The sequence below is a fragment of the Schistocerca nitens genome, chromosome 3 (genome assembly GCF_023898315.1).
Source record: "Schistocerca nitens isolate TAMUIC-IGC-003100 chromosome 3, iqSchNite1.1, whole genome shotgun sequence".
NCBI lineage: Eukaryota > Metazoa > Arthropoda > Insecta > Orthoptera > Acrididae > Schistocerca > Schistocerca nitens.
In genome coordinates this window covers 522,273,424-522,298,182 of record NC_064616.1, presented here as the reverse complement: position 1 = coordinate 522,298,182, position 24,759 = coordinate 522,273,424, and the positions used below count along the sequence as shown (strand labels likewise).

General features: G+C 41.7%; 1 protein-coding gene across 2 annotated transcripts in view; it reads left to right on the top strand.

Moving 5' to 3' along the window:
- The first annotated feature begins 3,529 nt into the window (after positions 1 to 3,529).
- The window catches only part of LOC126248442 (uncharacterized protein DDB_G0287625-like), a 57,821-nt gene continuing 36,591 nt past the window's right edge, over positions 3,530 to 24,759 (top strand). Inside the window, exons 1-2 of one of the 2 annotated variants that reach the window (XM_049949420.1) lie at positions 3,530 to 3,621; positions 19,087 to 19,152. In XM_049949420.1, the coding sequence (XP_049805377.1) occupies positions 19,128 to 19,152 (25 nt within the window). In that variant the 5' untranslated portion in view covers positions 3,530 to 3,621; positions 19,087 to 19,127. Of the gene's footprint in view, positions 3,669 to 19,086; positions 19,153 to 24,759 lie in introns of both variants that reach the window. The other variant, XM_049949421.1, reaches the window with a different exon arrangement.

The window sequence follows — 24,759 nt, the reverse complement described above, 5'->3', positions numbered from 1 at the left end:
GAGAAAACGTTTCCTTGGTTCCTTTTCAGATGGTCCATACATAAAAAAGAAAATACTAGGTGCTTCATGGTCCGAGGAAGATAAGAAACAAGCAGTAACACGTGTTATAGGCAGCTCCTCAGGATAAAGTGCCAGTAATGTGCTACCTGTTTTCACGAAGTGAATGAGGGTAAAAAAGGACGAAAAATGTTTACTTGGGGTAAATGCTTGCGATTTTGACGCTAAAATACACTGTGGGGAATAGCCTATTGATTGGGTGGAATAGCCCATCCAATTTTATGTACGGTGATTTCTGCATTTTTCACATGTTTGTTTAATGCTTTGTTCCGTTAAATGAATTTCGCCTTTTATATACTGGAATGTGTTCACAATGAAATTACCATAATTGTATCACACTGACAGATTTTTAAAAAGTTTCATGTTATATATGGCTTACAGTTGAAATGAGTGGAATAACCCCGCTTTCCCTATTCAAAACTGAGTCGCACTTGCGTTCTACACACGATCTCCTTTATATATGAGTTGAACTTTTCTGAAATTCTCCCAATAAACCAAACTCGATCATTCGCCTTCCTTACTGCCGACCGCTTGTGTTCGTTCCGTTTCTTGACGCTTTTCAACGTTACTCCTAGACACGAGGGAGTGCTGAGTAGCGTGCCTTCGAATTTTTTACGTGAAAGACTTGAAGTATTTTGAATAAAACAAACTTCATGAAGCTCTACACTTTTATTCTTCATGTCTACTTCCAACTCTCTGCACTAGAGGGCTCCGAACTGTAGCGTGTAACATAGCAGTGTGTAACGTAGCTATGTCGGTGCGTGAGAAACAGCGTGCTGTAATCGAGTTTAGAATTTGAGGACCTCGTCCGTACATGGACCACAGTCTCCTTCAGCACGACAATGCCAGACCATACACGAGCGCTGTTCTATCAGCAACAATCCAACGCCTTGGGTTCACTGTCTTCGATCATCCTCCATTCAATCTCGGCTTGGCCCCATTTGATTTAGATCTGTCTCCAAAACTTACAGACGCCTTCGAGGATTTCATTTTGATAGCGATGAAGGGCTGCAAGCAGAGTGAGATTGTGGCTCCTTCGACAAAATAAAACAGTAGATGTATCAATAAACTTGTCTCTTGTTGGGAGAAATGGGTTCGTCTCCAGGGCGACTATGTTGAGAAATAAATATGAAGACAGAAGAATAAAGATGTAGAGTGTTAATGGTGTTTGTTTTATTTTGAAATATTTAAAAATTTTTACATAAAGAATCCGGAGGCATTACTTTTCAGCTCGCTGTCGTATTTAATTGACGTGACCGTGTCAAGTAGCGCTGTAATGCGCTGAAGCGCCAAAGAAACTGGTACAGGCATGCGTATTCAAACACAAAGATGCGTAAACAGGCAGAATAAGGCGTTGCGGTCGACAACGCCCATATAAGACAACAACCGACCTGGCGCATTTGTTAGATCGGTTACTGCTGCTATAATGGCAGGTTATCAAGATTTAAGTGAGTTTGAACGTGTTGTTATAGTCGGCGCACAGCATCTCCGAGATAGCGATAAATTGGGGATTTTCCAGTACGACCATTTCACGAGGAAACCTTGAATACCAGGAATCCGGTTAAAAATCAAATCTACGACATCGCTGCGGCCGGAAAAAGGTTCTGTAAGAACGGACCAACGACGACTGAAGAGAATCGTTCAACGTGACAGAAGTACAACCCTTCTGCAAATAGCTGCAGCTTTCAATGCGGGGCCATCAACAAGTGTCAGCGTGCGAACCATTGAACGAAACATCACCGATATGGGTTTCTGGAGCCGAAGGCACACGCGTCTACCCTTGATGACTGCACGACACAAAACTTTACGCCTGGGCCCGTCAACGCCGACATTCGACTGTTGATCACTGGAAACATGTTGCCTGGTCGGACGAGTCTCGTTTCAAATTGTATCGAGCGGATGGACGTGTCCGGGAATGGAGACAACAAACTCATGAATCCATGTCAGGGGACTCTTCAAGCTGGTGGAAGCTGTGTAATGGTGGTGGGGCGTGTGCAGTTGGAGTGATATGGGACCGCTGATACGTCTAGATACGACTTTGACAGGTGACACACAAGTAAGCATCCTGTCTGATCACCTGCACCCAAACATGTCCATTGTGCATTCAGGCGGACTTGGGCCACTGCAGCAGGGCAATGCGATATCTCACACGTCCAGAATTGCTACAGAATGGCTCCAGGAACATTCTTCTGAGGCTAAACACTTGCCACCAGACGCCCCAGACATGAACATTATTGAGCATATCTGGGATGCCTTGTAACGTGCTGTTCAGAAGAGATCGCCACCCCGTCGTACCTTACTGGTTTATGGACAGCACTGCAGGATTCATGGTGTCAGTTCCCTCCAGCACTACTTTGGACATTAGTCGAGTCCATCCCACGTCGTGTTGTGACACTTCTGCGTGTTCGCGGGGGCCCTACACGGTATTAGGCAAGTGTACAAGTTTCTTTGGCTCTTCAGTGTAATACTGCACTTGAACATAACAAGGTTTATTTTGCTTCTCATCTGCATTAACTTACATTTTGTCTACATTTTCAGCTAACTGCGATTCATCAGACCAAATGGAAATTTTCTCTAAGTCATTCTGTATCCTGCTACAGTTACCCAATGACGAAACTTGCCCGTGCAGTTCAGGGTCATCAGCAAACAGACGCAGTTGCTGCTTACTCTCTCCGTCAGATCGCTTGTGTATATAGAGATCAAGAGTGGTTCTATCACATTTCTTTTGGATCCCCAAGATGACACCCTTGTTTCTAATAAATTATTGCCGTCCATGATACCTTTCTGGGTTCTCTTACTTAAGAAGATTTCGAGCCACTCCATATCTGCGAGCTGATTCCGTACACTTGGACCAAACTCTACAGTGGGGCTCTATAGGAACAACACTAGTCTGGGGAGGACCTTGTCAGTGTAGGGTACAATTTTTGGAAAAAGATTCATCATGTGATACGAAATTTGGAGATACAGTAAGGATGCTAAAGTTTTATGGATGAATGTAGCATTCAGTTGGTCTCATATCATGCGTCACAAATAAAATTTTCGTAAGCAATGTAAGCGAGATCGTACACTTGAAAGTGGATCTACGGACCTGAACCGAATCGTGCCGCATATTTATACCTATAGAGGATGACGAATATCTGATTCACAGCGAAAAACCTGCAGATGAAGTCATATGGTGAGAACAGATCCGCTGCACATTCCTCGCCGTGTCCAGTAGCGGAGTAATGGTGCTATTCTGTGAGTAACGATTGTGAGCCTTTCTGCGAACCTAGAAAAGAAGTGCAAGGAAGAAAATTCGATTATGGACAACGCACGTGTCCTTGTAGGAACGTGAAAGGACCGAGAAGAGGGGAAGCGGCAAATGGAGCCTGGAAAGAGCGACCAAGGCTGGCGCGTCTGGCGTCTCGGCTTTCCCGGTAGCAGCGACCTTGCGCAACGCACGCAGAGGCGCGAGGGGCGGCCCCCGGCTCATCTCTGGAGGGGGCGCGTCTCAAGATGAGCACTCGGGGCTCCGCCGCCGCTCACAACCAGCTGGACACGCTCGCCCGCCGCATCGCACCGCCCGTGAGTACCTCTGCTGCTCCCCTGCTCTTTCCTTCGCTCTCCGTCAGGTGTGAGCTTGCTTATTTTTTAAAGTGACTACTAAGCTTCACTACCTCCTCCTCACTTCACTGCTAGAGCGTGTTACCATCACAAGTTGATAGGATTTCTTTTCTAGATTATATATTCTAGATGGGTTCTAGAAGACAGTGTGTTAGTACTATGAAATGAACTTTTAAAGTAAAACTGTAATCCTTCCATACTAGAATGTGACAGACAAATACTATTAGAGTGAGGTTTTATTACGTAGTTTTCTATAAAGTATCAAAAATTTACAAGTTCGGCAACAAATTTAGTTAAGTCTCTAGGGGTACATACACGTAGCTTCACTGACGAATTTCCTGTATTGACTCTGTCTCATTTACGTCTCCATTTGTATTCAGCAAGCCACAGTACGATGTATGGTGAATCATATTCTGGGTAAATGCGAACTTTGCCAACAAAATTTAAAAAGTTGTTCTGGGCGCATTTTCTGAATATTTCGGTATAAGGGCCTGCAGTCTCCAGTTGATCGTTACACAGTATCTGTAATTCGTTTGATTTCTTATCCACATATGTGCTACAAGGAAAATATTTTCCAAACTGTGGAAATGTTTTTGGTATCCTTTCTTTGACTTGTTTGGAAACAAACATGTTCCATTTACTTACGGAAAGCGCTGTTACAACAGCAACTGTCCAGTTACTGTGCGGTTCTGAGTCGGCTTAGTTTTTCCGGTAGCACCAGTTGTGTGTTACATATGATACAGAGCGGTTTGGATATGTTTACTAATGAAGAGTTAGCCGATTTGCACTGTGAAAGTGCCTTCGCAGAAACTTCAGATAACTGAGGTAACAAATCTAATGACTCAAAAATACATTATTACTCTGTTACAAGCCGTTGGAGACCACGGGTCTATTATGCCAAAATACTCAGAAATTTCCATGAAGTGCCTCCTAAATTTGGTCGTTGGAGGTCCGGGTCACCCTGTATGGGGTACTAGTACCCCACCCCACACCATTTTGTCGACCATGCGCATGAAGAGATGCTGTCGGTACATCCCCATATGAGCCGAAATTTACATCTACGTGGATACCCTGCAAAAATCACATTTAAATGCCTGGAGAGGATTCATTGAACCACCGTCACAGCTCTCTATTATTCCAATCTCGTACAGCGCGCGGAAAGAACGAACGCCTGTATCTTTCGGTACGAGCTCTGATTTCCCTTATTTTATCAAGGTGATCGTTTCTCCCTATGTAGGTCGATGTCAACAAAATATTTTTGTATCCGGAGAAGAAAGTTGGTGATCGGAATTTCGTGAGAAGATTCCGTCGAAACGAAAAATGCCTTTCTTTTAATTATGGACTCATGACCTCAGAAGTTAAGTCCCATAGTGCTCAGAGCCATTTTTTAATTATGTCCAGCCTAAATCCTGTATTGTTTCAGTGACACTCTCTCCCATATTTCGCGATAATACAAAACGTGCTGCCCTTCTCTGAACTTTTTCGATGTACTCCGTCAGTCCTGTCCGGTAAGGATCCCATACCGCGCACCAGTATTCTAAAAGGGGACGGACAAGCGTAGTGTAGGCGTTCTAAGTATCCTGCCAATAAAACCCTGTCTTTGGTTAGTTTTCCCCCCAAACAATTTCTATATGTTCCTTACAATTTAAGTTGTTCGTAATTGTAATTCCTAGGTATTTAGTTGAATTAAGGCCTTTAGATTTGACTGATTTTTCGTGTAACCGAAGTTTAACGAATTCCTTTTAGCACTTATATCGATGACGTCACTCTTTTCGTTATTTAGGATCAACTGCCTATTTTCACACCATTCAGATATCTTTTCTAAATCGTTTTGCAATTTGTTTTGATCTTCTGATGACTTTGTTAGTCGATAAACGACAGCTTCATCTGCAAACAACCTAAGGCGGCTGCTTAGATTGTCTCCCAGATCGTTTATATAGATAAGGAACAGCAAAGGACCTATAACACTAGCTTGGGCAACGCCAGAAATCACTTCTGTTTTACTCGTTGAATTTCCGTCAATTACTACGAATTTTACAATTCTTCTCATTAACCGAGATGTATTTGAGAGAACACAATAGCTTTTTGTGTCGATTTTGAAACATCTGTTTTAATAATTTTTATAGTAAGCTCTTAGACATGTGTATTGTCTACCTTATATCGTCCGACATGGTGTCTCGGGCTGACTAAGTGATTCATTTATCACATGGAAATTTTCTATCTCTTCCGTCAATGCAAATTGGTAAGGATCCGAGACTAACCAAAGACGCTTTAACCGAACGGAGCATCTTATTTTTCACGTGGTGATAAAACTTGGCCTAATGGCAGATTTTATATCACTTGGCTCATCTAAATATTGACCCTTTGTCCCATTTCCTGAATTTTTACTGAAAACGAAGTCATTGTCACAGAGAACTGACTTAGTCTACAAAAGGATTAGAGAAGGAATTGAAGGTGATCTATAAAAATGAATCACGTCGGTTATCCCTGCAGCAACTCAGACAACCAAAATGAAGATTAAATAAGATGAGTAAATAGTACAACCACTGATCACAGGCAGTGCTTCCCATATAACAGACTTCAGTCATACTCTGCTTGCAGTCGGTGTTGTTAGGTACCTCAAAAATGGTTCAAATGGCTCTCAGCACTATGGGACTTAACTTCTGAGGTCATCAGTCCCCTAGAACTTAGAACTACTTAAACCTAACTAACCTAAGGACATCACACACATCCCTGCCCGAGGCAGGATTCGAACCTGCAACCGTAGCTGTCGCGCGGTGCCAGACAGTAGCGCCTACAACCGCTCGGCCACTTCGGCCGGCTGTTAGGTACCTGTACAGATTCCATACACACAGAAAAGGTTTATGTAGAACTTCAGACTTACACCCTGTGAGAATAACTTTGGTTCAAACTAAATACGCCAGCGAGAGCCCTGATCAGAGTTGGATCTCTATAGCTGATCAGCATCTATCCATCTACTGAATGATTCCCTGGGTAGAACTCAATCACGGATAAGGCAGGCGAATAAGCAATATTAATTTTACGCACTGTCTATAACTGGTAGCATTTACCCACGGGACAAATGAAGAGGAATGGCTCGAAAGTGACGTTTAATATGAAATAATCCAGTTTACTGCAGTTATTTAGTCAAATGAAAGATAAGCTAAAGAGTGTGCCCAAAAGGGCCTTGAACCACGCCTTTTCGCATGCGAGTTCCGTGTTTCAAATACTGTAGAACGTCAGACGGTGTGGGAGGTGAACTCGGGTGCCTCGGAAGTTGGTGTGTTGTTGCCTTAAATTAAAAATACTGCTTCCATTCGTGATCAAGTATAAGATTTCCGTTGGTTGTGAAGGACTGTATCAAGCTAACTGTTGCCGTTAAGAGGAGAGAGGAAAGAAAATTGAGAGGACACAGTGTGTTTATATGTTAAATCTATAGCTACAACAGAGACTAGATGGGTTAAATATCGATGTTTCTCATCTTTGCACAATGATGAAGGCACTGTGGGAGAAACAATGTGGTATTTGTAAGCTCACTTTGATATAAAACACTTTGTTTAGTGTATTGGTACTCTAGGTACAGCAACCAGTGTTTACTATCAAGGTGGACACAAAAGTGCCAAAATATTTCTCTACATTTTCGGATCAATCAGGGAACCACTTTACGTACGAGGGGCGTTCGATAAGCAACGTGATACATTTCTTCTCGGCCAGTTTCGGTTGGAAAAATGCGGACTTTGTTGTGGGACATCGTATAATATTCCCCCTTCAGCCCCTATAGTTTCATGAAGTTCCGGTTGGTGGCGGCGCTATACGTAGCCTTCAAAATGGCCTCTGTAATGGAGGTGTGTTCCAAACGGAGAGCTGTCATTGAGTTTCTTTTGGCGAAAAACCGAAGCACTGTAGATATTCATAGGCGCTTGCAGAATGTCTACGGAGACCTGTCAGTGAACAAAAGCGAGACGTCTGTCATGATCGTGCAAACTTGTCCGATGTCCCGCGTATCGGCCCGCCGCACACAGCTGTGACACCTGCAATGTTGGACCGTGCGGACACTCTCATTCGAGGTGAAAGACAGGTCACAATCCAACACTTTAACTGGACGTATCTGTTGGTAGTGTTGACAGACTCGTCCACCAGTTGGGGTACACAGCAAGTGGTGTGTGCCCATAAGGAATTAGAAGAAACGACTTCAGCGCGTTCGTCGCCACAAAAATGCAAACGAATTTCTCGTCTCCGTGACAAGACGAGGCCTGGTACAAGTCTGCGTACCCGCGAGAAGTTCACAAAACTTAATTGGCCTGTTCTTCCTCATCCAAACTACAGCCCGGGGGGCTTGCCCTTCCTACTTTCATCTGTTTGGCCCAATGAAGGATGCACTCCGTCGGAAGCTGTACTTGGATAATGAGGAGGTTGTTGATGCAGCAAGACGTTGGCTCCGATGTCTACCAGTAGAGTGGTACCAATCAGGCATACAGGTCTCCCCAGTAATGTAGTGCAAGGCCGACGTACTGAACAGAGATATGTTGAAAAATAGGGGTTTGTAGCAAAACAGTGGGGAATAATGTGGTATACTGGAATTCGGAATGAAATCAATCTGCTTTCAGAAGGAGTGTTGTATTGCTTACTGAAAGCTTCTCGTATTCTGAGCAGAGCGTACTGAGGACTTGTCCGTGAGTGTACTTGCAAGTTACCGTATTTCTTTTCTGATTCAATAGATTCATGGCATAACGGCGTAAACTGATGAAATAATCTTTCATAATTTTTTCGGATTTAATATAAAATCACGGTACAAAATATTAGTCAGTACGTCAAAAGAGCACAGTGTTCGCTTTGTAGCGCTGTAGATGGTGTAGAACTGGTATCAGGCTGTCAGGTGACTCTCCATCACCGACGTTAAATCATGGTGAGTGTATGCCAGTCGGCTGTATGGAATCAGATCAGCAAAATCAGCCAAGGAGGAGAATGTCAGAAACGATCTATTGTGTTCGGTCGTGCCTACATCCACGCCATGAATAAAGCTACTCGATTTATTGGCGTACCAACGTGGACTGTCCATCGTATCTACAACAAATAGTGTACCCCTTACTGCCATAAGACACGGCTTAATAAACCTGGCCGTGAAAATATCTTAGCAGTGGTGGCTCAAATTGGTTCAAATGGCCCTGAGCATTATGGGACTTAACATCTGAGGTCATCTGTCCCCTAGAACTTAGAACTACTTAAACCTAACTAACCTAAGGACATCACACTCATCCATGCCAGAGGCAGGATTTGAACCTGCGACTGTAGCAATCGCGCGGTTCCGGACTGAAGCGCTTAGAACCGCTCGGTCATAGCGGCCGGACGTGATGGATCAGAGATGAATGTCACGCCTTGTCAATGACAGCAGGTTTCAAACCCGATAGAAATTGCTACTGTTAATGAATGCAGATCCATCAAAGCCAGGTACCGAGCGGACATTGATCACAACGGCACAAGAAGCTGCATATCTTCAATCGTGAAAAAAAAAACCACAAAAACTGGAACACAGCTCACTGGTGCCTACTGTGTAGTCCGACGAGTTGCGATTTTGCCCTTTTTAAATGATGCAAGGCGTCGAGTGCACCGATGAGGCGTTTAGTCTGCAGTGTGTGCAGGGTATCATGCAGGCCGGAGTTGACTCTGCTAGATCGCTAGCTATTTTTCGTTCCCTGATTTGGGCCCACTCAATAAGGTTATCCTGAACTGAACCAGAATGTATACTTCAAAGTTCTCGGTGTCCATATGTTGTCCTTTCTTCTACATCTTTGTGATGAGTATGCTGCGAACACTCCCGCCTTCAGAGACGATAACAACCGTGTTCACAAAGCTGCATATATACGTTCCTGGTTCGGCGAACACTCAGACACTCTATCGAAAAACTCAACGAACCAGCTAAATCACTCCATCTTAATCCCATGGAAAAAGTCTGAGACTACTTGCAAGAGCGAGAGATACATCGCAAGCAATGTCCCCTCAGTTTAGTAGCTTTAAGGGATCTAGTCAGGTGGAGGTGTTACACTTGAAGAAATGTGTGGACTCTCATCCCACCCAGACGAGGTTATTATCAAGGCTAGAAGGGGTTTGACACGATATTATCAGGATGCTTCCTGGGGGTAGCCTGTGTACGACACTCACTGTAACATGGGAAAGGCAGACAATATTTAATACGGTAATTTATTTTCTTCATCATGGTCTCAGTCACACGACACAGCCAGTCACTCACGTAGTAGACCTTATGAGAAATTTGCACGACAAAGCTGCTGGACTTGTCGTACATGCTCCACCCTTTTCCACTGCTCTAATTTCGTGATTTCATTATCATTACACAGTAATTAAAAAACGCAATTTCTAAATAAAAAATAGGATCCGAAGATATTCCTGGGATACTAGAGAATGTCAGTTACTGAAAGAATTTAAATCAGTGTTTGTATTACATTCTATTTTTTAAGGAAATAGGTCCAATGCGGTGCACCACTGTTTACAAACACTAACAGCGACCTGCAGTTCTGTAATCGAAAGAAACAAAAAATTTTACCTTTAATATGAATGTGCTCAAAAATTAGCCCACTGACATCATTTGAATATGTACTTATGTACTTTATATGAGCACGTTATTATCTACCATGTAAAAATGAAGTTTCTGAAATATTTCTGAAACTTTATACTTTGTTTTAGTCCAGTGAAATATAATACTGCCGTTCTGATAACTGTATCTAACAGACTTCTTACCTGCTGGCCTGTATTACATACTGTATATCTTCTTTACCGGTGGGCCCGCAGCGTAGATCACATCATAATATGACGTTTTGTAGTGAATAATTACAGGCAAGCTTCAAATGGTGTAATTAGTAATTCTCCTTCTTTACTACAAGCTTGTTTGGGCTATATCGCCATTGTCAAGTAAATCTGTAGATGTTACATTTGGGGAGTATACTTACTTTTTTGTAAAAGTTGCACAGAAAGGTCAGTTTGCATACATACTTACATCTAGTTGGAAAAGGTGCCCATATTGCATCAGTGTGTAAACTGTCGACTATCTATTTGTTGCCAGATCGCTATAACAGCGTAAGTTTTGTTTCTCTAGAATGTTTTCGCAAAATACTTTTGACAGTTAGAATGACAGTTTATTCTCGTTGATACTTTATGTTTACAGTGCAGTCTTTGCTAGCACTGATATTAGTTGCGTTTCTCTGCAACCAAAGATAGTCATAGATAAAAAGATAACCAATTATAATAGCAATGAAACGCGACTGACATCACTGACTAGCAAAGACTGCATTGTAAACATAAACCATCAACGAGAATAAAGTGTCATTCTAACTGCCAAAACTTTTCTGCGAAAATATTCTATGCAAACAAAACTTACGCGATTATACCGATCTAGCAACAAATAGACGGTCGACAGTTTATTCACTGGTGCAATATGGGTAACTATTCCAACGAGCTGTAAATATGTATGCAAACTGACCTTTCTGTACAACTCTTATAAGCGTAAGTATACTCATCGAAAGTAACATCTGCAGGTTAAGTTGAGGATGGTGCTAAAGCTGAAACAAGCTTGTAGTAAAGGAGAAAGATTAATGATTAAACCATTCGCAGCTTGCTTGGAATTATTCACTACAAAGTACTATATATCGTCAACGTATCTGATTCCCCTAAATTTATATGGTGTATTGTAAGATCAATATTTAGAATATCTACAAGCTTTACGGTCCAACTGCAACGGTAATTAGATTGCCCCTAAGAATTTAACATAGAATCACGAAAAATTAGGTCAAGAGAGTCATAGCGCATGTAGGTCAAGGACTGTTTACAGCCTTAGTAATACAGTCACCATCTCCCAGGATTCGAAAGAGACATTTTCTATTTTCAATCAGTCACCCACATTATCACTACATCGCAATTTCCATTAGGGAGATGGATGTAGCTAACAAAAACCGGAACTGATACCATCAACCTGCCACCTGCTGAGAGCAGGCGTTACTGGATGCGACAATTCTCGCGAATGCAGTCGTTATCCATACACTGGAAATTAACATTGAATTTCAGCATCCCATTGACAAGATTGTTAGAGATGGAGGAAAAGAGCCAGATATAGATTTCGGTCAGTTTTTTGGAAGCATAGCGACTTTTGCGTCATTGAGACAGATAACCCCACAGGAAACGTGACTGAGATGGTCGAGTAAGGACTTCGGCCAAGCTTATTCCGAACATAAACTCATTGTCTTCCACAATGTTTCGCCCCGCATGGTCTCATACACATAGTGTCTTTACAGATGTAACAGAAGAACTTTGAATTCTTTGTCGACGAGACTGCGTTCAGAATACTCCGGTAGCAATCGTGAATCTGTTTTTCGGTAAAAAAAGCAAATTGTTGATAGAACTATGAATACCTTTAGGCTGCAAGCAAATAAATCTGCTTAGTGTCTTATTACCACGTTTGAGCCTCTTTTCGTCTGATTACATCTTCATTAAGACGAAACGAGCGAAGAGATCTAGAGTGGTCATTGAAGATTTGGAAGCGGGAGGAGGATTAGGATATAACGTTCCACCTACGACGAGGTCGTTATAGACGGAGTGCAAGGTATGATTGGTTAAAGGAAATTGGCCGAGTCCTTTTTCAAACTAACCGTCCCGGCATTTGCTTTAAGTGATTTATGGAATCCTACGTCTGAATGGCTGTACGGGGATCTGAACCGCACCATTCCCGATTTTACCAACTCTTTCGGTGGGGTACTAGAGTACCAGAAGACTGAAATCGGATACAGAAAACACAAATCGTCATCCAACAAAATAACTACGTCTTTCAGAACTGGTAGACATGCCTCTAAAGGGGTGTCTGTTAAAATGAAAATTCCCTTGCATTATAGGTGTAAAATGGAAACTTTTTGACGTTAAATATAGTGTATCAAATCATTTTGTCCCTCAAGTAGACTCCAACAACAAGTACAAAAGATAAAACGGCTCCGTCTGAAAGTCTTCTTCGAGAAATGGTGTGCTTGAGATTGGTTCACGAAGAGACATACAGACCGACACAAAGGAAAGGAGAGATATATTCACCAGCAAAGAACATCAACTCACATATCTCCATAATCACTTACAGCTTGTATCGAAACAGTTAGGAACTACTAATCGAATATTAAAAAATGGATGCTTCTGTGAAATGGTGGAGTTAGGTTTCAGTACTAGCCTAGAATCGCTCCAAATGACTTTTAATGTAGCGTACCGGATTACTGCTTTGCTACTGAAATTCACTAGCCTTTGCCTTCAAATTTTCTGTTCAAAAAAATGTTCAAATGTGTGTGGAATCTTATGATCAGTCCCTAAGCTTACACACTACTTAAACTAAATTATCCTAAGGACAAACACACACACCCATGCTCGAGAGAGGACTCGAACCTCCGCCGGGATCAGCCCCACAGTCCATGACTGCAGCGCCTGAGACCGCTCGGCTAATCCCGCGCGGCTCAAATTTTCTGTCTGTCTTCTTGCATCACTACGTATTAGTTGATAAAATGTACTGGACGTATTGATAATGTGTATGTAGACCAGTAAAAGAGTATTTCCGACATTTCTTCGGGACAAGATCGTCGATAAACATTATTTGAAGCTCGGAAAATGACTACGTTCAAGTTTGTTATTGATTTTCTATGGATAGATTGCCTTTCTCGAATACCATGTAATCGTTATAAGTCAAGGAAGACCTCTGTCTCAAAAATGGTTCAAATGGCTCTGAGCACTACGGAACTTAACAGCTGAGGTCATCAGTCCCCTAGAACTTAGAACTACTTAAACCTAACTAAGCTAAGGACATCACACACATCCATGCCCGAGGCAGGATTCGAACCTGCGACCGTAGCAATGCGCGGTACCGGACTGAAGCGCCTAGAAACGCTCGGTCACCGCGGCCGGCGACCTCGTATCTTTTGCATTTTTGATTCTTGGAACAGTGAGACTGTGTACGTAGGTCTTTGGAGTCGCAAGTCTAATACAATATTCATATCCACATTGTAGTCACTGAATATGAAAACATACACTGTTAAATCAAAATATCTGGACAGCTATTAGTGGACATTAATATGTGATGTGTCCCCACTTCACCTTCATGGTGAGTTGAACTTTTCTGGGGACACTTTCAGGACTATTCCTCAAGAGCCGAAGCCAGTGAAGATAGAGATGTTGGACGCTGCGGTCTAGAGCTAAGTTGACGTTCTGACTCATCCCATTGGGTTCAGGCCAGGACTCTGGACAGGCGAGTCTCTTTATTGTCTGCAAACCACTTCCTCACAGATTCTGCTTTATTACAGGGTGCAATAATACAATGATCGTGTCCAAACTGTCTCTCTGCTATACGCAATGCACATTGCTGTAAAATGTGTTTATATCTTTCCGCATTTATCGTTTTCTTTAGCGCAACAATGGACAACACCTTAACCATGAAAAACATTCCCATAACGTAACAACACTTCAACCGTACTTCAGTGTGGGCGATAGGACGACGGCAGGTAACGTTTCCTAAGCATTCCCCAAACCTAAAGCCTTCTATCGGTTTGCCACAAGGTAGAGTGCTATTCAAAACTGCGAATCGCTCATTTTCAGTCATTCAGTGTTCAGTGGTGTCGCTCTTTACACCACCTTAAATGTGCTAGCTGGACTGCTTGTAGCACTTTGGAACTCACGAGTGATTTCCGCCTCTGATTTTTAGCGATTTTTTACAACCACCTTCGGAAATGCTGCGTCAGTACATGAGGTCTGCCTAATCTCGGTGTTGCTATGGATGTTCCTTCGCGTTTCCACTTCACAATCATCTCATCAACAGCTGACCTGGGCAGATCTACGAGGCCCGAAATGTCCCTCATGGATTTTTTACTCGGGTGACATCTAATGATTAGTCCACGCTCAAGTCCTAGTGCTCTCTGACCAACGCAGTCTGCTGTTACTGCTTCTCCACCGGCAACAATACTCACCGCTCCCACGTATACTGGCGGGTCTCCCTCTCGTAGCCTTCAGTCACGATTATTACATTGCATAGGCGTGTCCGGCTACTTTTGATCAAATACTTCATCCCCGTTCGTGTAAGTTCCCCTTTCTCCTTCTACTTTAACGATCAATTTCACCTCTTCTTGAAGTCCTTAACTGTCAAAATACTCGCATACGAGTGTATATCGCCACCATCTGATTGTGAATGTTTACTTCATTGGTCAAAACAATTTCTTTATTGATATTTCTAGTTTTTATACACCTTCTCCATTTCTGTCTCTCTTTCTCTCTCGCCTTCCCCTGCGTGTCAACGTGTGTACGTGGGAAAGGGGGGGGGGGGGGGGGGGGCAAGCCGAGCGCGCCCACTTGTGTGTAAGTAGAATTAACGTAACCTTTTTTGTATTTACTCCGATTCTTCTCAAATTTTGCACAGCTGTTCGTTTACTGACAAATTTACCACTGTTTGGAGATTAAATTTTATCAATTTACGAAGTATTAAGTAGTCATGCGTCACTATGCAAGGTAATCGAATCATTATTGAAGTTGTGAATCGTGAAATATGTATTAAACGAGTTAAGATACCAATATAATTTCATCAGAAATTTTTCCAACCGAACACACTTTAACACTGGTAACGGCGACAATGTAGTTACATTACTATTCGTTCGAAGTTTACACAAGCGTAGTATGTGTAATAACGCTCGCAAAATGTTTTTCAGCTGATATTTCTTTTCTACACCGTTATTGTGTTTTATTCAGTTCGGTTTAGAGAGGAACAAGTGTTGATCCCATTTACGTGACTTCATGTACTGACGGCTAGATAGAGTACGTGACGGAGATTCGGTTCTACATTGTTCCAGAATTTCTTTTTTCTGTTTGTTGAAGGAGTAAATATCGTGTTTAGAGATACACTTATTGTTTTGTATCTGAGTTACTAGCATTGCCCCCTAGAACTATTGCATGATGTAGGAAATATAAAGGACCACGTATCACAGTAATAACATATTAATAAACCTTGATCGACGAAAAAAGCCTGATACATGCTTTTGTATTATTTCGTGCGATCTCAAGGTACTCAGAGGATCTGTTGAGAAGACATTAAAAATTCTGGGCTCGTTCATATGTTTACTTATTTTCATTTATTGTTTTAAGTACCCTATATTTGAGTTTATCGATCATTTAATTTTTTTAAGTGCATCGAAATGCTGAAAGCTGTAAATGAGTCAGTGTTTCACTAACAACTCCTGAGCCTGTTTATGTACAGTCTAATATTGCTGATGTCGAAGGATGGTAAGCAAGATTCTACATTAAGATTATAAAAGAAGATCAAATTACTTGAATTAAATTCCACTTTTGTCTGATGATTGTATGTGCATTTCATAATTAATTTTTAAAAAAGTACAATAAAATTACATTATATGTGTCCCTTGAATACGCTAGATGTTCCTACAGTTCCCTCTAAAAAGCGTGCTCGATATTACTGTCATAGACCTGCACGCCTATTTTTAGAGTGTAATACAAAGACGTGAAGAATGAACGCGAACATATTCCCACAATTCAATGTTAACAGAGAGATTTACATCACATTAATAAGGTGGCTAATATTTTCATAGATATTGAAATATAACTTAACGTGCAGTTAGGGGAATCAAGACTCGTTGCACAGGAATTTGCTGGAATCTTTGCATTTATCCCACCAGTCACGAGCTTCATCACGCTTTCTTTACTGTCTCTTACCTTTTATTCTTCTCTCCCCAGACATATTTTGTAGTTTTTTGTGTTGCCAACTCCTGTCAGTCATATGAAATCGCCCTAAGACTTTATATCCACTCTGTCTAGACTTTTCGCGCATTTTCAGGTGCTTACTTTTCACACTCCGCGTCCGGCCATTCTGATTTAGGTTTTCCGTGATTTCCCTAAATCGCTTCAGATTAATGCCGGGATGGTTCCTTTGACAAGGCACGGCCGACTTCCTTCCTCATCCTTCCCTTATCCGATGAGACCGATGACCTCGCTGTTTGGTCTCTTTCCCCAAATCATCTCAACCATACATTTGCATGTGGCAGGCCTTCGAGTAGTACTTTATAAGTAGGTCAGTCTACTTTATTAGGTTTCCTCGAAAGCTTGCTGGCATTTTCTCGCGTTCAGGGCAGGAACAACACTCTCGTGTTTGCTCCTGAGTGTCGTCAGCGGAGCGCTAAATCACCAGAATCATAGGCTGTTAACCCACTGGCAAGTGTGAGCTTGCGAATTTTCTGCGACGGGCATTTAGACATATTTTCTACGTCAGTTAAGTTTGAGCTCGAGTCTTTGGTGCCGATTAAATGTAAATACTACAGTACGCTTTGAAATAAATATTAAATCTCAGTCATTGGGAATTATAAAAATTCTCATTTCAAAGTTTAAAAGAGCGCCAACTATCAAACCCCAAGCGTTTGGAATTATAGACTATTTCCTCACAGTGGAAGAGAGAATAAATAGCAAAAAGGATGGAGGGATATGGATGCCCTTTCTTTCTTTCGCAGTAATCCCTTACTCCTGAATTTCGTCTCGTGTGGAAAGTGGTGAGTATGTTGGTCCGCACCAACATGGCAGAGTACGTCAGGTGGCATCGTTCACCTTGTTCTATTCACCAGTGAGTGCAGGTCTTTTACCAATCGATATCCATATCACGTATATTCGTAACAACAACAGTCTCAAAATGTAGTCGACAGTTCTTCACTAGTTTCATGTAATTAATAAGTACCACTATCATGAGCTCTGATTTTCGTTGTACATAAAAGTATCTTTCGTAGACATTTGATTTACACTTGACAATCTCCTGATGCTTTTGCTGACTAAATAAATGAGATTTATTTCTGAAACAGTTACATGGCGGAAAGGAAAAATATAACTAAACTGGAATCCATTAGACCCCTGTGCACGCAGCTACAGCTGAGATTTTCGGTATTAAGAAAAGGATGGCAATTGGTTGCAGAATTCTTCGTTTATTGGAGCAGATATAGATCTGGACTATTACATAGACATCATAGGTGTTAAAAAATACAAATACAGGCGGAATCAACAACAGATACAAAATATGTCAAATACCACATGTACAGGAGTCCATAAGTAAGTACATAAAATAACATACCAGTTGATAATATGTGACATAGGTCCAAATATGTCTTAGTATAAACACTAAGGCACTGGGCAAGCGGATAAGTGGAAATCATAAACGTATATGTCTAGGGTTTACAAAGTCATAGAAGACGTTGCATGACCTTATGTCTGTGCCCACATATAAAATGGCTGCTCTTTTATGGGTCATACACTTTCTATGAATTTGTAAACCTTAGACATACACTTTTATAAGATCCACTTCTCAGTTACGGTTTTATTACAAAAAAAGTTTTTTAAATAATATTCAAACAAAAATATTTTTGTTCGATGTATACTCCAATAGAGGACACCATACGTTCTCTGCGATGTATGTTCATGCCGCTAGCGATGATATAAACAAAGGCCTCATCTCTCTGTGTGTCACATGCATGCCCATGTCACTGATTAGTGTTGATACTCAGAGAAGTCCTCCTACTTAACTCAGTGGTAACATGTTTTCTTACCATTCAGCAGGAACGCGTTCGATTCCCGGCCGGGTTTCAGAATTTCTGCGCTCGTGGACTGGGTGTTATGTTATCCTCATCATCATTCATCATCACCGACGCGCAAGCCCAATTATGGCGTCACCCGAAATAAGACTTTCAACTCAGCGGCTGAACTTACCTGGATGGGGACTTTCGGCCATCAAAGCCACACGATCATTTCATTTCTTTATACACTGGGACTTATGTCACCTTCTATCAAGTTATATGCTGTCCGCCCCCGGTAGCTGAATGGTCAGCGTGACGGATTGTCAATCCTCTGGGCACGGGTTCGATTCCCGGCTGGGTGGGGGAATTTTCTCCTCCTAGGGACTGGATGTTGTGCTGTCCTCATCCTCATCTACTGCAGGTCGCCGAAGTGGCGTCAAATTGAAAGACCGGCATCCGGCGAATGGTCTGCCCGACGGGGGCCCTAACCATACGATTAAAAAAAACTGGTATGCTATTGCTGTGTACTTACTTATAGTCTTCTGTGCTTGGGCATCTGATATTTCGTATCCGGTGTTGATTCCACTGTCTTTTTTTTTATTTTTTAGAACCAATGATGTCTATGCAGTAGTTGAAATTTAGATTTGCTCCAGTAAACAACGGATTTTGCGAGTGATTGCTGTCCATTGTGTAATAGTGATGGAAAAAATATTCTTTATCACACCATATTTGTTTTTATTCGTATATTGTACTTTAAATTTAAAATAAGCATCTCACTTTACAAATATTATATATTAAAATACACAATAATAAAATTTACGTAATTATTGTTTTGTTTTGATTGTTACAGAGTATATGAAAGAAGGACAAAGCATCCAGTAACTGTCCACTATGAAGACTTTGCTCTTCATCTTAGGTAAGGTTGTTTACAATATTATTGATAGTATTTCTTTTACCATAGTATAACGCTAGTTTATTTTTATGCCCACGCCGAATGACAATCTAAGCACTTTAATTCTGTCTGGAATTCCAAGAATATTTTGAAAAAAAAAATGCGTTCTTAGAAAGGTATCACGCAAGGAACTAAACATTGGTAATAAAAGCCTGTAGTATAGCCAGTTTCCCTATATACTGTTGAGAATATCAGCAACAAGTACCAGTGATATTTCGCCACGCTGGCCTCGGCTGTTTCCCCAGCACCACGCAGGAGGTTGCCGACCTTTAATTGGAAGCAAGAATGAATGAGAAACAAGTCCGCTTTCATCATGTGCCGTTCTCAGGTTTGCCTGCATGGCCGCTCAGGAGTTACTCTCTACTTAATTAATGTCTTAGCTGCAAAGAGTCGCACGAAAAACCCGTCCGAGCTTATGCACGCGTTGTACTTTCACACGAAACCGCTGTGAGTTACCGTGCAATACGAGTCTTATATTTCTCACAGTTAGTGTGATATGCAAACCTGGTGGTGTAAAGCTGTCTTTTGAAGATTAGTTAACAGTATTTATTGAAAAACTCTTACACATTATCTACAGGCTATGTAATTTGAGAAATGAAGATTGTCTGTTTCAAGTTTTTAAGATACGGTACCATTTCAAGAGGGACGTGGTGTGTATAAATGAAAAATCCGATTTTGACAAGACAACTGTTTCCTCTAATGGTACACTACAGACTTCCCATTTCACTTGCGTAGTAGGATTATTTTCTGCCTCTTGTGCATGATATGGACTATACTGTATATCTAATACACCGCTTAAAACAGGCGCTACCTTCAAATGACAGAAACTAGCGTGCTTTCCATCGTTGTCCGCCATGGGAAAGAAACCTCGAGAACGCTGCGAATGCAGCATGGCACGGGCGTTCTGACGGGCTGGTGGTGTAAAGTGGCTCAACTCCCTAAGTAGGTCATTCTTAACATCCTTCGTTACGCAACGCTGTTAGCATAAGTGTGCTGCAGTGAAAGTTCCTCGGGGAGCGTTTCCTATAAGGCTAATACTCCAGTCAGTATCTTCAACAAGAGGAAATACGTGTCGTAAAGTGAACTATCAGGACTTAAGTAACTCCACCTCTGGAGGAACCGAGCTTGGTGGCGCAGTGGTCAGCACGCTATACTCGCATTCGGGAGGACACGGTTCAGATCTCCATTTGGCCACACAGATTTAAGCTTTTCGTGATTTACATAAATCGCTTAACGCAAGTACAAGCAGGGTACCTTTGAAAGGGTATGGCCGAATTCCTTCTCCGTTCTTCCCTAACGTACATTTTATTATTTTGGCGCAGTTGTCATATTAAAAAAAACTGTCCGAAATTCAAAGATTTGTCTCAGGAACAGAATACTTTACTAGGGATGGGCCTTTAGAAGGTAGTATGCCTCTGACTTCCTCCTACCTTCGAAATGACTTACTCAGTCTTCGATAACAGGACTCTATGGCTTAACGCGAAATCTAATCGCGATGCTATTCGTAATTGCCTATACACACAAATCATTTCTAAACGTAAAAAAGGTGATAAGTGAGAGAAAAATTCAGAATTGAATCCAGTTCTGTAGAGTGTCAGTCAGTCGTGTACCCATTGGGCTAACTAGTCGCGTTAAATGTATCTGCATAAAAGAAGTTACAATTCTCATGACCGTTTCATCTCATTGGTGAAATGTTACCAATCCACTTGGAAACCATCCAGAAATTTTGCTCCATCAGGTGTGACGTTTTCTGGATCTCGACTATCCTCATGGCGGAGTCTGCATGAAAGACAATGTGCATCACAGTGAGTCCTGGTCACAAAATTCCAAGAGCCTATGTTTCAAAATGAGTCAAAAATATATTACATTCTCCACCATATACCTCACCTAATGAAAAATACGCTCTAAGCAGAGACGTACTGATTATAACAGAAATGCAAAAATATTTTTACTTCCCGTGTACCATTCGAGAATGGAATATCATCGAAAGTGTAAATATCTCCCCTACTCGCCCTGATAGACGTGCGCTTGAATGCGCCGCTTCCGCGATGGGGAATCTAGATCGAATCTGCCCAGCGAATTAACGACGAAGGTCGTGCTTTTTAGGTGGTTTCCCACATCCCCCTAGGTGAATATCGGGTTGGTATCCAAGTTCTGTGTTAGTTACACGATTTGCAAACATTTAGAAAACTTTCACTCACTTTCACACGGCAAACACCACAAGTAGGCTGTTGGTACACATTTTCCGCCCTGGGGGTTCACATGGTGGCGAGAGGGAAAGTAAGGGCATCCGGCCACCACATAAAATTAAACATGTTAAATCAGTTTCATAACCATGCCGACCCTGCGCCGATGTAGGACAAAGGCACAAGAAAATAATGATGTACCATATCTCCCCCGTTTCATACACCGTACGATGACTTGCAGAATACGGATATAAACGTTGATGTTTACATAATGGGTGTCCACACTCAAGCAGGATGACTCTGCAGACTCTATACTTCCTGCATGAATGATTGAGGTGAATCCACAGTGATAAAAGCTGGCCAACCACAGACAAAAGTTTAGAGGGCCCCTGAGTTGATATAACATTAAGGGAGGCCATAAATGTTCACTCCTGTTTACATGAATTAAGAAGGTTAGCTCAGTTTGCTGCAGTCTAGAAACACCTTCACAAACGGTTTCGTGCTTCAGACATATGTGCTTCAGGAGCAAAACTTTCTTACCTAGATGTAATGAAGGACGAAAGATTTGTGTTTAACGATCCGTCGATTAGAAGACAATTAGAGACAGAGTACAGTCTCGATATGGGGAAGGAATTCCACTATGTCATTTTTAACAGAACTATTCCAGTATATTTGCCTCAAGAGATTCAGAGCAACCGCCTAAAACCTAAACCTGGGTGCTCTGAAGGCGATTTTAATTCCCATCCTTCTCAATGCGTGTCCATTACCATTGCGCCACTTCGCCCGCTTGCTTCCAAAATGTGGGACCTGAAAGCACTGTGTAGTGTTGGCAGAAGAGCCAACACCGTTTTGCTAGAGGAGGCCGAAATGCACGCGTTTAATTACACGCAGACTGGCGTGAGGTCTGGAACAATTAAAGGAGTTGAGTCTAGTAAGAAAAGAACGTAGTTCTTGGAATACTTAACTTTAATCCATAACTGGTGTACATCGCTCTTGACTGTACATGCTTCATATAATAAATATCAATTGAATACGGCGCCTTGCTAGGTCGTAGCAAATGACGTAGCTGAAGGCTAAGCTAACTATCGTCTCGGCAAATGAGAGCGTGTTGGTCAGTGTAGCTTCGCTAGCAAAGTCGGCTGTACAACTGGGAGAGTGCTAGTAAGTCTCTCTAGACCTGCCGTGTGGCGGCGCTCGGTCTGCGATCACTGACAGTGGCGACACGCGGGTCCGACGTATACTGATGGACCGCGGCCGATTTAAAGGCTACCACCTAGCAAGTGTGGTGTCTGGCGGTGACACCACACACTGAGAGCCGTGCAACCGATGTCAATGTAATTGTTCCACATATCGTCATAGCGGCAGTATTAATCAGGATGTCAGTCATACCAGGATGAACACTGCACAATCACACAGGAGCATTTGATCAGTCCATGAATGACACTGTGTCGGATCAAATAGTCGGTCACTGGTTTTCAAAGGACATTAACCAGTACAGCTTATTTTAGCACAATTTGAAATTGTGATTCTCTGTCAATACGGGCTAAAGAAAATCACTTAGAACTGCCGAATTTTGTAAAGGAATATAGAGAATCATGTGGAAAAATTTATTATTGCCGCTTTAGCTTTACAGAGTATCTCAGCCAGGAGAGTTTTACCGGAAGTGATTCGTTAATGGAAGAAGAAAATCTGTTGTTCTATTAAATATTTTTAGGTCTGTAGAAACATGAAGATGCAACGGAGATATTCTATGAGCGATGTTGGGAGGTACATCCTACAGTTTTGCCTCTTGTTTCTCTCAGCCATCTGAAAATGGCTTTATTGGAGAACGCGCTGCTGGAACCGAAGGTCGCGGCCTCGCTCCGAGCATCTCCTGCTCCCTCGTCACGATTCGGTCGAGGCAGTTGTGTATCCTAAGCAGGCAGCGTAGCGACCCTACGGCCTGCGAATTCCTAACACTTTAGGACAAAGAAAATACTTGCGCTCACTTAACATCAAACGACAGCACGAAGAACAGTGTTAGCAATGTCGATTTACCGTCGTACGAGGGGAATTCGAAAAGGAAGTCACACGTTATTACGATAGGCCTAGTAACTTTTGCTGAATGCTCCACTACACTTCATAGTGACGCAGATGTATGACACCATTTTAAAGATAGTCATCAAGTCCCTTTAAACAACGATCGGAACGTTCTACCAATTGTTCAATTCCTCGACGATTGGAAGCCGATTCTTGACCACGGAGCCATTCGAGAACAGCTGCGTTAACATCTTCTTTGTTGAACAACCAATCTCTTTCCCTCTTGATATTCTTTCAGCTTGCCGAAAAGATAGAATCACATAGTGCAAGATGTGGACTTCCTGATTAGTATTACGCACCTCTGAGTGGCTTTGGTCAAATTATTGCCACTGTTTCACTAGGGCTGGACGTGTCATTCATTTGGTCCACATACCACCATAATTTCACGGTTCATATTTGAAAAATTACGTGTTTTGCCAACAAGAATCATACTGTCCCGCGTACTTCGACTTTGAAGTCCTTTTTCATTTGCGCACCACTTCAATCGCACACTGTTATGCATTGTTGTTCATACCATAGCAGAACTGTGTCTGCAGGGAACTCGAAACATATACCCTCTTCTGACAATGCGCCACTCCTATTGCGCAATGGTCTTAGCGAGGGACGACTTGTGTAACTTACCTTCAGAAGTCCCTATGTACGGTTCTTCATCAAATATTAATAAATATTATATGTAGGTTCGATTAAATCAAATAAAGTAAAAATGGAGATCATATTTGCATAGCAACATATGCTTTTTTATCATCTTACCAGGATATCTGTTTTTTCTGAAAGTCATATAAATTTCCTGTTCTTTTACCAGATGTCCTATAATAACAGATGTTTTACAAGATATTTTAATATCCTTACTCACACATGTTTAAATTTTTTAAATGAAATTTCTGGGCAATTTTTTTGGAAAAGTTACTTCGAAGTATTGACATTTGCTATGGAGTACATTGAATTTAGCTTTGACATCTCTTTCCTTATATGTCTCGCCCCATTTCAGCCGCATTATCTTATTCTTAAAACACTGTATCATGAACTAAATAATAAGCGTCACTATTCTGTAATAATATTTCTTAGAGCGTTGTGGTGGTACAGTCTCAGCTTCCAATAGTTATCCATCATGGTCAGATGGTATAATAACAATGGCGTGAATATTATCTTTTTCAGCCTGAACATTTACTATGAATGCGTTATTAACTACAGACCATGCTATGTTGTTGTATATTATTGAAATACATTAACAATGAGCTTGTTATATTTCGTGATGCTAACATCTTAGTGCAAGAATAACTAATTTCTATTTACAAAAATGAAGTAT